The 13675-nt window shown below is 37.7% G+C and overlaps 1 protein-coding gene and 1 long non-coding RNA gene across 2 annotated transcripts; both read left to right on the top strand.

The window, feature by feature from the left end:
- Positions 1-486: 486 nt before the first annotated feature.
- LOC105443477 lies at positions 487-4978 on the top strand. Its single transcript, XM_030990972.1, has 8 exons — positions 487-788; positions 2046-2135; positions 2594-2680; positions 2871-2968; positions 3362-3482; positions 3768-3797; positions 4691-4762; positions 4944-4978. The coding sequence occupies exons 1-8, from the start codon at positions 587-589 to the stop codon at positions 4976-4978; spliced, it is 735 nt and encodes a 244-aa protein (XP_030846832.1). The 5' UTR covers positions 487-586.
- Positions 4979-4991: 13 nt separating this feature from the next.
- LOC105443478 lies at positions 4992-7189 on the top strand. The gene is made up of 2 exons (XR_004065181.1): positions 4992-5122; positions 5928-7189. It is a non-coding gene; the product is annotated as an uncharacterized LOC105443478 (long non-coding RNA).
- Positions 7190-13675: the final 6486 nt, after the last annotated feature.

The following is a 13675-nucleotide window of genomic DNA, read 5'->3' as shown; positions in this document are numbered from 1 at the left end:
GTTTAGGGTAATTGTTTTGTTTAATTTATAAATTGACTTATATTTTTATGATTAAAATGAGAGATCTATACAGATATTCATTACTTTTATTGTCTGTGTCTTTGTATTGCTTGAAAGGGAAATATAATAATGGAAAATAGGGAGAAATTAAGAGCAGAGGAGAACATGATAGAGGAGAGAGGAAGATCGAGAAAGGAACTAAATAAGGGGTATCTATATAATTGGGTGTAATTTGGGCTTCTTTTTTTATATGGGGGATGCCTAAAAAAAAAATCTAAATTTACATTTGAATAAAGCATTTAAGTATGTCATGGTATTTAATGACTATGCATGCTTCCTTCACAAGAAAATCGCATTCGTTCTATATCAAAATTCATATAAAAATAAAAATCAGAACCAAAATATAACTTGATTTATCAGCAGAAAGTGGATAAACAACGTCTGATTGCCTAGACTAGTGTTGTGCATGTGTTTTGCTGCCACGCGATCTAGCTGTCTGCTGCATGTAGCTTGGTGTGTCTAGCCTATAGTTTCATCTAGCTGAAAATGCCTCGCAAAACTCAAAAAAAAAGAGAAGAAGAGGAAGATGTCACACACGAAGAAAATGAATGATGGAGAGTTGCCAGAAAAAATAACAACTTCAGAGAGGAAGAAGAAGTGTGGTGACAGCCAAATTTGTAATGCTGGTCCCACATGTAAGGATCCGCGTCGGGAGCTAGGGGGTTTCTACATCATTAGTGGCCCACAACTTGAAGCTGCTTTGCAAAAGGCTCACGTGTGTCTGGGAGGTATGTACTTGCTATAAAACAATATTTTTGATAATTTGTAGATTGCAAACTTAGTGTAACTTTGACTTTTGAGATTGTATTGCAAGGCCAAGATGGAGTTGCCAAGGGGCACAACGCGGTTTGCTTCAGACTCTGCTTCCATTTCTAATCCTTCCCTAACAAATGAATGTCACTGATTAAGTGATTATGATCGAATCATTTCCAATCATCTTTTGTGACTCTGTATCTTGTATTTTGTGGTTAAGCTATCCGTTGTTGAGCATGTGGCATGGTATTTAAATGACCCAAAACAAATAGCAAGGGCTTTTAAATGAACAGTTGAACCAAACTCGTATACAAACAAAAATTAGTGAAGACGTTTATCAAAGTTTCTGATTTTGATTACATACAAACAACAATACCTGGGGTAGACCCTATGTCCAATATTCCAATAATGTGAGTTTTGGTTGGGTAATCCCTTTGGCAGCTCACTCAGGAAGCTATACTGGGATGGTAGGTGAGGCAAGTGACTACAAGGAGTGTCATGAATTGCTGGAATGGTGTGTGGACAAAGCACTTGTCAATTTACAGTAAAATATGCTAAGTCCAGTGCAAGTAAAAACCAAGCTAGTAAGCTTATATGATGTGAGAACCAACGGGGGGCTGCATCATTCTGATGGAGGGTAGAGCAGCCTCCTTGAAGTTGGTTATTCCTGTTGCATTGACTGCAGAGCCTGGCAGATGGTTCCAGATCCTTATTGCTCTTGGGTAGTATGAGAACTTGAAGGAGTCGATAATTGCAACAGGAATTACATACTTCAGGTTGTGGTCATGTCTTCCGAAGTATGTAGCAGGGATAACAATAGTTGGTGCAGGTATGGAGACAAGTCGGTGATGGATCTTGTAGAGAAGGGTGCATTGGTCGAGGATTCGACGTGTGTGAAGTGTGTCCCACCCTAGAGCTGCCACAAGAGCTGATGGTGATGTGGTGTATCTGTAGTCACGGTACACAAAGCGAGCCGCTGTTCTTTGTACTTGCTCTAGCATTTTTGTGACCGTGACGCTGTGTGGGTTCCAAGCCTCCGAGGCATACTCCATTTGGGGGCGCACTAAGGCTGTGTAGGCCCTGGACTTTACATCCCTGGTACAGGGTGAGAGAGTCCTGCGAAGAAGTGAGTTTTACCATGAGTAAATAAATTCAATTCAAATTCATATGTGCAGTGCTTACAATAACCAAGTTGTGTTATGATTCACTGTATTTAATATTTGTTTTTAAAGATGACCTGCGAGTGCTCTCGTCTGTAGAGCCAGTGGCAACACCTGACATGGTGGACGTGGAGCCAAGTGAAGAGGGGAGAGGGCAGTATGGTGAGAAACCTCAGATTAATAGAGCATCTAACATTTTACTTTTACTATATAGGGTCTACAGTGACTTTGTTCTCTCTCTGAATAATTCTTAAATCATAAAATGTGATAAACCAAGATGGATTTTGAAATAGCTGAAAAGATACCATAAACTTGTACCAATCGGTGTCAACAAACACTACTAACATCAAGAAATTATTTTAATCTCTATTTAATTTTATTCATAATTTGTTGAAACATTGATTTTTATTTTAGTATTCATTTTTATTTTAGCCTGTCTATCGCCAAGTTCCAAAACTTTCCGATTGTACAACATTTATGCTTTATTGTGAGTAATAATATTCATGTAGTACAGGCCATTGCATCAGGAACATTTCTCTTCTTCATTTAAAGTATTACATACCATATCTTAAGTTTTATTTGAATCTAGACAAACAATTATTTCTTATAATTTCATAAAGATGACCTCCGAGAACTGATAGATAGAGATGATGTTCAGGAAACCCAAGAGCTGCAGACTGTGCAGAGTGAAAGCTCCAACCAACCTGGTGAGAAACATTACACACGCATTGACATAAAGCCAGCAAATATATCGTTAAGACAGATACATGTTTTCCCAAATACATTTTTCAGATCATGATATTTCCATTACCTAGTTATACCTATAAAGCAGGAATACAACCATTGGCTGATATTTCTTGACAGCACTAATAGAATAAATATCTCTTTTCTTAACAGATACAAATGAAGTTCAGGTTCGTCCACTAGGATACATAAAGGACCCATCAACTAGAAGAAAGAGGTTTTGTGCCAGAAAGAGAACTCTTCTAGAGAAGGTATGAGTAACAGACATATCTGGCTATGTACGCATAAATTAACTTTCAATTATCAATCATTAATCAGGTATGCAAGATCTTTGTTAGTCGATCTTAGTCTATGTGAAATACTTCCCTGGGTTAAGAGAAGAGGAATTGATCCGTCCATCCTCAATTGTGTTCTTTGCTCTGTAGGTATTGTCAGATAGCCGCTAGCTCTTTTGCAGAGTTGCCCGCGTTCTTGCTACTTCCCGCTGCCTCAGTTTTTGGTGTTTAGGTTCACCAGTTTGAGTTGCATAAACAGTTTCCTCGCAGAGCTGACAAATATGGCACAATAGAAATAAATTATGTTCTGTTTCTTTTCACATTTCTTTCTATTTACTTTTTCTGCAATTGTTACTTACCGGTATACAGGCCAAAGAAATACACATCATGTGTGGATCTACGGTCAAGTTTGATCTGAAGGCCGAGAGTGGAAGACAATACACCTACCATTCCCACCCAGTTGCACAGAGACATGTCAAGCTCCAAGCAGGTGAGTGCCAACTAGAAATGAGAGCTTCACAAAAGCCGAAGTATGAGGTAACACGGCTGGCCCATCACATATTGCATCTAGTTCATCTAATGTGCAGGGGCTCCTGGGCAAAAAGAAGAAAACCCTCAGCAAAGAAACATTGCACATGCATTGACATACCGGTATGACTAATTGCTGCCAAGTTCTGATTTATTATTGATACAGTACATCTTTGTATTTCTTTCTGTGAAGCAGGAACATTTCCCATTGGTTTTAATCTCTTGTTTTTCTTATCTTATGACACAGATCTCAACAGCACTGTTGAAGTTGAGCAAGGTAAGATATATAGAGATTCAAGATTCAAGATAATTTATTGTCATGTAAAAAAATACATAAAATTTGTCTTCGGACATTTGAAGGGGCTATACTGTACATGTATAAATATATCAATACAGACAAAATGATTACATTTTGACTTAACATTTAACAATCATCACAATTTTAAGAAGGAGTGTATGGGATAATTTTACAGTTCTGGAGTACACATTTAAAGATAAACTCCAGTTCTGGTAAAAAAAAAGAAAATTAATTCTCACAGAATCAAACGAAACTTGCACTGAATGTTCAAGATTACAAATAAATGACATGTGCCAAACAATTTTGGAAGAAAATGTATACTGGCTGAGTAATGAGCATAGAAAGACAAGGAAATCAAGGTAGTACTAGCCCCGACACCATGTGTGTTGTCCCATATATAGCTTTCTGTGTACAGTGCTTGTTACTTTACCAAGACTCGGTCAAATTTATTGTGATTTTGATGACTCCAGAACCTTGCAGTGCACACCAATACTTACATGCTACATGATCAACTGTTTCTGATCCTTTCCACACCTTTTCTTTCACAATGCAATCGCATTACCGCAGTACTAAAGTTTATCTTTAATCTGAATCATGATTTAGTACTTAACAATACTTCTGCATGTTGAATTGGCTAAACAAGAACTGATACCTTGGCAAGAAAATTTAATAAAAAAAGGGATGTAGCCTATTTGTGTGGAAAATATAATTTGACATCAAATATTTTTATAGAAATGTTACACATTATTTGTTTGAATAATGATACAATGTAATCAACATGACATGACATGCTGCACATTTTTATCATGCTACTACTATCAATGCTATTGAGTTAGTAATTCATTATTTTTTTTTTTATTTCTTTGATTCAGTGAGTACTGGTACTACTACTGTTAAAGGACAAAACACAGACATACCAGAAATCGAGATCTATGAAAATGAAGGTATGATTAAATTGTGCCAGAAAACCTTTCTGACATTTTGATATTTTTTAAAAAGTTCTTTATGTATGCTAAGTAATTGACAATTAGAATTCTAAATCCAGATAATATCAATAAGACGGATAAATGTATTCCCAAATACAATTTTAAATCATGATATTTCCATTCCATTTCCATTACCTAGTTATACCTATAAAGCAGAAATACACAATTGCCTGATATTTCTTGACAGCACTAATAGAATAAATATCTCTTTTCTTAACAGATACGAATGAAGTTCAGGTTCGTCCACTGGGGTATATAAAGGATCCGTCCACGAGAAGAAAAAGGTTTTGCGACAGAAAGAGAACTCTTTTAGAGAAGGTATGAATAACAGACATATGCACATGTATGTACGCATTAATTAACTTTAGATTAACAATAACCCTGTAAGATGGGGCTTTGATCGGATCCGAAGATTTGAGCGAATCCCTTGCACCTGTGATCGGTATCGGCAAAAATTATCAGCAAAAAAAATCATTTTTGGCGGCCCGCATGTTTTGCCTCTTCTCTTAGACCAATATCATTAATTTCAAAGTCATGAAAAGACACTAAATATCAACAAACATGCATGGTCTACATCAAATCCAAATGACAAAGTAATCCCAGCTATGCATTTTTTTAAGCATTTGATAGCCCAAAACTTGAAATTTATTGATCGGCGATCAGAAATTATTATCCAATCTCGCCTGATCGGCTCAAGATCGACCTCCGATCCGATGATTGGTTACAGGCCTAATTAACCATCATTTATCAAGTATGCATGATCTTTATTATGCCCAAAAGCATAAAATGGGTATTAAAAAAATCGGCATGCTACGCCTACTTTAATCACATGTGTACTGTGTAATGTCACTTGTCTTTGTCACTGTCAACGTTCTCTGGAAAATTCTGTCGCATTGCTTTTCCAACACTTGGTAGTAAAAGTCAATGTTGACTCAGGATCGTACTGTTTTATGATATGGTTGTTCAGAAGGGAGCTTACCGGTATTCATTTCACCTGTTATCCTTTCTTGGATTTCTACGTTTTAACTGAGCTGATAAATATAACGCAAGAGAAATTAAATTAGGTTTTGTTTCTTTTCACATTTGTTTCTATTTACTTTTTCTTAAATGTTTACTTATACAGGCCAAAGAAATACACATCCTGTGTGGATCTACGGTCAAGTTGGATCTGAAGGCCGAGAGTGGACGGCAATACACCTACCATTCCGACCCAGTGGCACAAAGAAGTGTCAAACTTCAAGCAGGTACCTACCAACTAATAACGAAAGCTTCACAAAGGCCGACTTCCCATCCCCCAACCAAGCGACGGGTTGTTGCAGGTGACACGGCTGGCCCATCACACATTTCGTCTTCTACATCTAATGTGCAGGAGCTCCTAGGAAAAAAGAAGAAAACCATTAGTAATACAAAACATGAAAGTAAAAAGGACAAACACAAAAAAGAGAAGAAAGGGTTGTGATTTACATCAGTAATCAATTCAAAGAACGGTTAATAACTTTTATTCTTTTTAAATGCAAATTGAATTGTGTGATGTAGTTTTTCTGTCCCACTCTTACTTTCTCAGGTTTAGTCAGGTTCCTGAAGACAAGTGTCCACCTATCATTGTTAGGCGCACCTCCCCTTAACTTCAGCCATGACTTGCCAACTTGCCCTGCTTATTAGCTTCTTCAAGACAACCATCTCCTCCTTGATGATGGCCAGTCCGCCCTGTTCTGCATACGGTGTAAGAACTTTCTAGGGTCTCCCGAACCATGAGGACCTGCATGAAATAATACATAATGGAGAGAAGAAGATAGAAGAAATTATGAAAAATTTGGCGATTCCACCAGTTCATGACAAGCTTATACAAACATGTGTTTGAATCTTAAGTATATCAATTATTATCGACGTTGATTCATATTTTCAGATATGTGGAACAAAATTTGTCATAATTAAATGCTCTAACATGGTCCTTGTTTAGAGTATGTAATTGCATTTATCATTTTACATCATTCATACACGTACATATTTCATCTTTCATAATTATATAAGAATGCTTCATCATGCCAAACCTGGTCATGCATGTCGCGATACAGGATATCCTGGTATTTTGGATGATTCCCAGCATACATTACATGGAGCAGTTTTGTCTTTGCTGTTGAGATTGCTTCCACATTGTTCCTCCGAGCTCCAGTGCGTAGCATCATGAGGGCATGAAGGTAGGTGATTAACATCTGTTGCATATAGGTCAGTAGGTGTATGTAATTCGTATCACTGTCGCTCCACTTCCAATACCCCTCCATTCAGCTTCAGATTAATTTGATTGGTCCATTTGGAAATTCAGTTGGCATTACATAAAGCACATGAACAATATACAATAGAAATAATATACCGGTACACAAACAGATAATACACAGTAGCAAATGTACAATGACATATTCATATGGAAATACGGATATAAAATCGTTTTTATTGACCTCATATATGAATTAGGGTTCATATGAGATCCGGTTCGCATGACAATAATATTCACATTTGGGTGGTATGAGTATAGTTGGCATGATAACAATAATCCATGACACACACCAGACGTGTGTAGACATATTGACGAGGATACCGAAGAACAAAACGACACATAATGAACGTACAAAAACAGAAAATTAACACTAGTACAAAAACAAGAACACCAACTGGTTGCCACTGAGCAGCGCCCTCCTTGCTATTCTTGAGAGTCGAGACATTCTTTGACATATGAATATTATACAAGGTCTTTATTTGCATGAAGGGCAAGGTATAATATTTCAAGTAATTTCCATCTCTTGTGGTGATCGCTGCCTTTCTTTACGTACTGTTGGGCCCTGTCCGATATGAACCCAAGAGTCCTATAGCCAGGGTGGAAATAAACATTTCCCATTTCAGGGGCAAGAAACTTCTTGCTACATTTAGTTCCGGGTGGAATAATCCCACCACTGAAACCATCCATGACAATTCCGTAGATCTAGTGCCCTTCCCAAGAATCTAGCACATGTGGTTCTCAAATTGTTCTTGACCATAGTAGGACTGCTGACATGAAGAACACCACAACACATTGTCCATGATATCCCTTATGATCTTGTATGGAAGTCCATGTTACCACCGTAATTATGGTTACGATGTCGGAATCCTAAGTACTTCGCGAACTTCATGAACTATTCGCTGTTGAAATGTTGTCTGTTATCAGTACGGACAATGTAAATGTGGGATGACGGCTTGACTAGAAGTAGATGTGAGAATTTCAACCACTGGAATCTGCTATAATCATCGATGATGACAAGAAGATGCTCTCCGGTTGGAAGATCTGAGAAATCTATGCTGACTTCTTTCCAAGGATGTGTTGGAAGTGATGACATTTGGATAGGTTCACGCTTAGTTGAACTGCTTGTTGCTTGGCATGGAATACATTGACTGATCTTTTCTTCCACGCGCTTGTCTATACGTTGAAACCACACTTTCTCGGGAATCAGCTTTTTTCGTGCGAACGACACCTTGGTGTCCTTGGTGTGCAGTTGTGATGATGCGATCGCCTAGGATAGACGGAATCACAATTCTGTGATCACGGAGTAGCACTTTTCCGTCTTTTGCTACATTGAGCTCATTCTTTACGTTTTTGAAGCACTGCAGCTCTGGTATAACCAATGTCGATCCTCTCCACAATATTGCACTCTGCCTGCGTGACGACCAATATTTCAAAGAACTTCTAAAATGGTCGCGTAACTGTTGGGGTGAACTAAATTGGGCCTCCGGGAATATTACTTTGGCTGAATTTTCCTAAACGTCTATAGCATTAAAAGCAACATATGGGTCACATAGTGTTCCATTACTTTCAAAAGCTGAAAACTCAACCTGGTGGTAAGGTTAAATGTCCCAGACAGCTTCTACAAATATTGTAAGATCTGTCATTTTCACCTCCACATTCCATACAGATTTTTTCTGTTTCGACATTTGTAAGCTTTTCGGCGCATTCATCTATTTGGCCATTTGCTACACCCAACAATTCACCTACAACTTCAGTAACATTTCTATCAATATGTACATCTCTACTCTTCCAAAATTTGTCATCATGCTTACGAAATACTAGTGAACATGAGCAAATCCTTTCTTTGTTCCTCCATCAATTCCTTCCACATCCATTTATTTGGTTTCAGGTTTTCATCATGTTGCATATCGTTCGTTTCTAGCTGCAGATATGCAGTGCTGCACACATCACTTGAGGGAACTTTGTTATCCCCACTCACCGCAGTATATGTCTTGCCTATTACCCGATTGTTATCAAAAGCAACTCTGCATAATCACTTTGGAACCTCAACAGGGTCATCGGCTGGCTTATCGAGGCACCCCAGAATTGAGCTATATATCCCTGCAGGCCCAACACTACTAATAAAGTTAGTGGCTTGTTTGCTGCTAGTGTACGAATACAGCAATATGTTCTGCAACGGAAGCAAAATGTGCGTGTTCTTTAGGTGATATATCTGTTCCACAAGCCTTGCTAGCTAGCTGGTAAGCATTTTTGTCATCAAACTTTTTGGAATCTACTTTGCACAAAAGTGTCGGGACACTGATGAGCTCATTTTGACGTTCTTGAAGCCAGTCCTTGTGGTCATAATTGAACAGTTCGTCAATGGTATAGTTTCTCTTTTTATAAAGTCCTGCAATGTCTTCTTTCAGCAGTTTTCCAAGGTCCCTACCATCCTCTCCACATGCTTGTTCAAGTTGTTCTACTTCTAATGCGCTATCTTTGCATGATGAGGCTTGCTCCTCTTGAGAGTCAGCATTCCTGCAACGATACGTGTACCTGTCTTTGTTCCCTTTTCAACATATTTATTACATACATACTTCATATAATAATAATAATAATAATTCTACATTTATATCACACACATGACTCTGCCAACAGGCACCCTTGGTGCACAGATCAACAAATCAAACACATTACAAGAATATGGTCATTAATCAAAATTCAACAGAACTAAGATATTACAAAATGAAAAAGGCAACAAATGGTCAACATAAATACAGATATACTACTAATAACCAAAAGTAATAAAACAAACATTCTAACTCATATAATAATCCTAACATCAACAGTACGCCTTATTCATCAACAAGATCTTCAATTTTTGTTGAAAGGATCTAATTGATGAGCTCAACTTCAAGCACTAGGGCATTCCAGGCACGTGGGGCAGCAATGCAAAATGACCTATCACCCCATTATCTTTTACATCGCGGTACTTTGTATGGTCAACATTTCCAGATTTGACTTGACTTTGAATATCATGGACAGTAGTTTGTAGTCTAGCCTCTGTCCCTCTCGGAGCCAGTGCAATTGTTTGAGTACTGGTGTGATGTGATCCGAGGATTTAGAACCAGTGATGAGGCGCGCTGCCAAGTTCTGAACCTTCTGCAGACGTCTAATTGGCAAGTCAGGTAATCCGTGGAGTGTACCATTTTATAAGTTCAGTCTCAAAGTGACAAGAGCATGAACTATTTGCTTGGTGGCCTGTGGAGTAAGATGCTCGCGAATCCTGCAAATGTTTCTCAAATGGTAGACGACAGTTCTAACACGGGCAGATACTTGAGGTTCCATTGTCATGCTGCTGTCTACTATTCTTAGTCCATTTCTGTACTCTGTCAATAAATGTTTGTTTTGCTTCAGGAGTCAACCTTCCATGTTTCGACAACAATTCGTACGAATAGTAATACGGTAGCGGGTTCTAGATACCAGTAATAATAATGATAAGAAAGAAGCAATATGAACAGGAATCAGCGCTGGCTGCTGATAATTGATAGGGGCCTTTTCCATCCATCATTTGTAATTAGTGCAACTAACCTCTTTCATTAATGTGTTTTAATCCAATTTTGGCATTGAAAAGCATGTAACTATTATATCTGTAAATATTAAATATATTTATATATTGTATACATCACCTTCTTAGTCTGTTTATTATGCCGTACCGGTGTGTAGTTGACGGATGTTTGTGTGCAAAGTGTATTTCTTTTTAATATTTTTGCTTTCCCAGAATGGAGTTTTTGAGTGAGTTGGTGACATTGTGGTCAATATATTTAGGATGAAGGGACTCAAAGTGGAGAATACTCAAATCTGGTGTGTAATATCAATGATATGTCTGCTACAAGGTTATGAAACAGTTTTACGAAATCTTTGTTTTTACTAATTATTATTTATGTATGAATACATAATTAGGCTACAAAGTATCTTGCATGTGATTGGTCGAATACAAATTCATGATGAATAAAAGGAGTGGATTTTTTTTTAAAGCTCCCATATATTTGCTTATAATATACAGCATCCATAAAACGATGTGATAAAGTTGGTCCTAAAGCTTGGGGCACCCAAATTTCTTATGTTTTTCTTAATACATGCAAATTAGGGATTAGTTCACCAATTTTTTACGCACATATAATTACACGTTTGGGCACATTCCGGTACTAAGTATATGTAAAGATTTCACTGAGATGAATATGCCAAGGTAAAGGAACAAAATGCACTGAAACGTAATTTCTTCAAAAACTGATAACTTCTTATCGGTTGACATCCAAATGTGCAGGGCTGCATACAACTCAAATTTTGTTATTCAAATATCTAAATAGATTTAATAGATTAAAAAAAAAAAAAATTCTCAGACCTACTAAGCTCCACCTTAAAATTGGCTACAGGGGGATGAGGGGTGCTTCACAAAGACTGAGATCGACTTAAAGTTGGACTTAAATATGGCAGGCTGTTCGTGCCATATTGTTTGCTCTCACCATGTACTGGCATTGGTCTTGTCAAGGGACGTATAAATAGACGATTTCACGGTTAGCACATTACTGCAATGACCCCGAATATCCACAGATCTTCAAAATATGAAGAGGTCCCACTTTGTACATTTTGAAATAATCACTCCTACAGCGATGGAGGTGCTATATAAATAGCCTTTGTTTCCCCTTTTCAAAGAATACTTCCACCTGTGTATCAAGGAGTGCACTGAAAGTGCATGAATGAATAATGATTACATAACTTTCATGAGCACGTATCCAGTAATTTGTCTCCGTGTATTTCAAAATTTGTTCTGCAATGACCTTTATCTGCTCATGCTCAGACTGCAACCGTGAACTGGCTTATTAGGTCTCACAACATTTTTTGATAGTTCATTATTGAAGTAGAAAATATTATCTAAGACTAAGTAATGGAGAGAGCAACCAGAGGCATTAATGACCTGCCATAGTTAAGTCCAACTAAAAGTCGATCTTAGTCAAGACAGAGGTATGTAACTTCCCCAATCTCAGCACATGATAACAAAAGAATTGCATTCTTTCGTAAATACCTCCACATTATCTTTCTTTTCCTGGTGATGCGACAGCACGTCTGACATAGCAACTTCTATGTTGGTATTTGTATGGTCTATTGTAAACAGGTGGTCAGCTCTGGTAAAGCTACATACCTAGGCTATGTCTCTTTGGGGGTGCACACTAGGGAGAGAGAGGGAGGGCTCCTGAGGAGGCACGGGGGCACAGTTCCTCCCCTGCCCCACACTTTTTCAAGTACCCCAAAGTGCCCCTTTAACTTTGTAAGAAGTGCCTCTATTATTTTGTAAAAGTGTCCCTTCCCCGTTTTACCTCTGATAAGTGCCCCGTTTCCTTCGACAATTAGTTCCCACTTTGCACTTTTCCATTCTCATAAATCCCCTTTTTAATCTCAGATGAGTGCCCCTTTTCACCATTAATAACTGCCCCTTTCCCTTTCTAATAAATGCTCGTTTTCCTTCTTATAAGTGCCCATTCCCTTCCCAAAATTACCCCTTTTCATCTCTGATAAGTGCCCTGTTAATTTTAACATAATGCCTCTTTTTCTTTTTGATAAGAGCCATATCCCCTTCTCATAAAATCCCCCTTTCACCTCCGATAATGCCCCTATTTAAATCTGATCGGAGCCCCTTTTCTTTCAACAAATGCACATTTTCTTTTACTATAAGTGCCCCTTTTCATATTTGTTCATTACCCCTTTTTAGGTGCGATGAAGTGCACCTTTTCACCTCTTATAATTTCCCTTTTTACAATGAAACATGCCCCTTTTCCTTATAATAAGGGACCTATCCCCTTTTCATAAATGCCCCTATCAAAATCTGATGGGTGCCCCTTTTCCGTCGACAAATGCCCATTTCCCATTCTTGATGATAAATGCCCTTTTTCATTCCTGCTAATGGTGCCTATTTTCACCTCTGATAATTGTACTTTGACACATGCTCCTTTTTTTCTCCAAAAAGTGTCTACTTTTCCTCTCATCACTAAGCTCCAGATTGCCGCTTCTTCTTGTAGTAATATCTTTCACACGCCTTCCCTTTGCTGAGGGTTTTTTTTTTTGCGGGGGGGGGGGATATAGTGATATTGTATAGGGAAAATTAGGCTTATTCTTGTAAGCAAATATTGATAGAGACAAGTATATATAAGCGTTTGTATTAAGAAGTATATAGTCCTACAAAATATTAGTATGGTCGGAGGAATTTAGAAAACGTTTTAAGAAACTGATTCTACTAATCCGGGCTATATAATTGGGCATGGGTTTTTAATTGGTACATTGACATTGGGTACGTCAAGACCATCTAGGTTAAACAACAATACAAACGTAATTTGAAAGGCGATCTATTTCCTTGTAACTATATTAGGTCATATTATTGTATGAAAACTATAATTGCGTATACAAAAATATCATTAATTTCTTATTTTCTAGCTTCCAAACGCCTTGGACATTACCCAAAATATATCATGACTATAGTATATTATCATGTCCTCTATAAAAAGAAAATTAGACCCTTGATAGTGGCAGAACATGGTTATATAGTTTCCTGCACTCTGATT

Source organism: Strongylocentrotus purpuratus, unplaced genomic scaffold (genome assembly GCF_000002235.5).
Source record: "Strongylocentrotus purpuratus isolate Spur 01 unplaced genomic scaffold, Spur_5.0 spur5_scaffold_2, whole genome shotgun sequence".
Taxonomy (NCBI): Eukaryota; Metazoa; Echinodermata; class Echinoidea; order Camarodonta; family Strongylocentrotidae; genus Strongylocentrotus; species Strongylocentrotus purpuratus.
Note: the sequence above shows the minus strand (reverse complement) of the source record. Positions and strands in the feature narration are given on the sequence as shown.

What these genes read in the sequence shown, in the direction of transcription:
- LOC105443477 (XM_030990972.1), top strand. Translation starts at nt 587, where the DNA reads ATGTCACACACGAAGAAAATGAATGATGGAGAGTTGCCAGAAAAAATA. An exon ending in AGAGGGGAGAGGGCAGTATG is followed by an intron (nt 2,136 to 2,593) that starts GTGAGAAACCTC and finishes AATTTCATAAAG; the next exon opens with ATGACCTCCGAGAACTGATA. An exon ending in ACATGTCAAGCTCCAAGCAG is followed by an intron (nt 3,483 to 3,767) that starts GTGAGTGCCAAC and finishes CTTATGACACAG; the next exon opens with ATCTCAACAGCACTGTTGAA.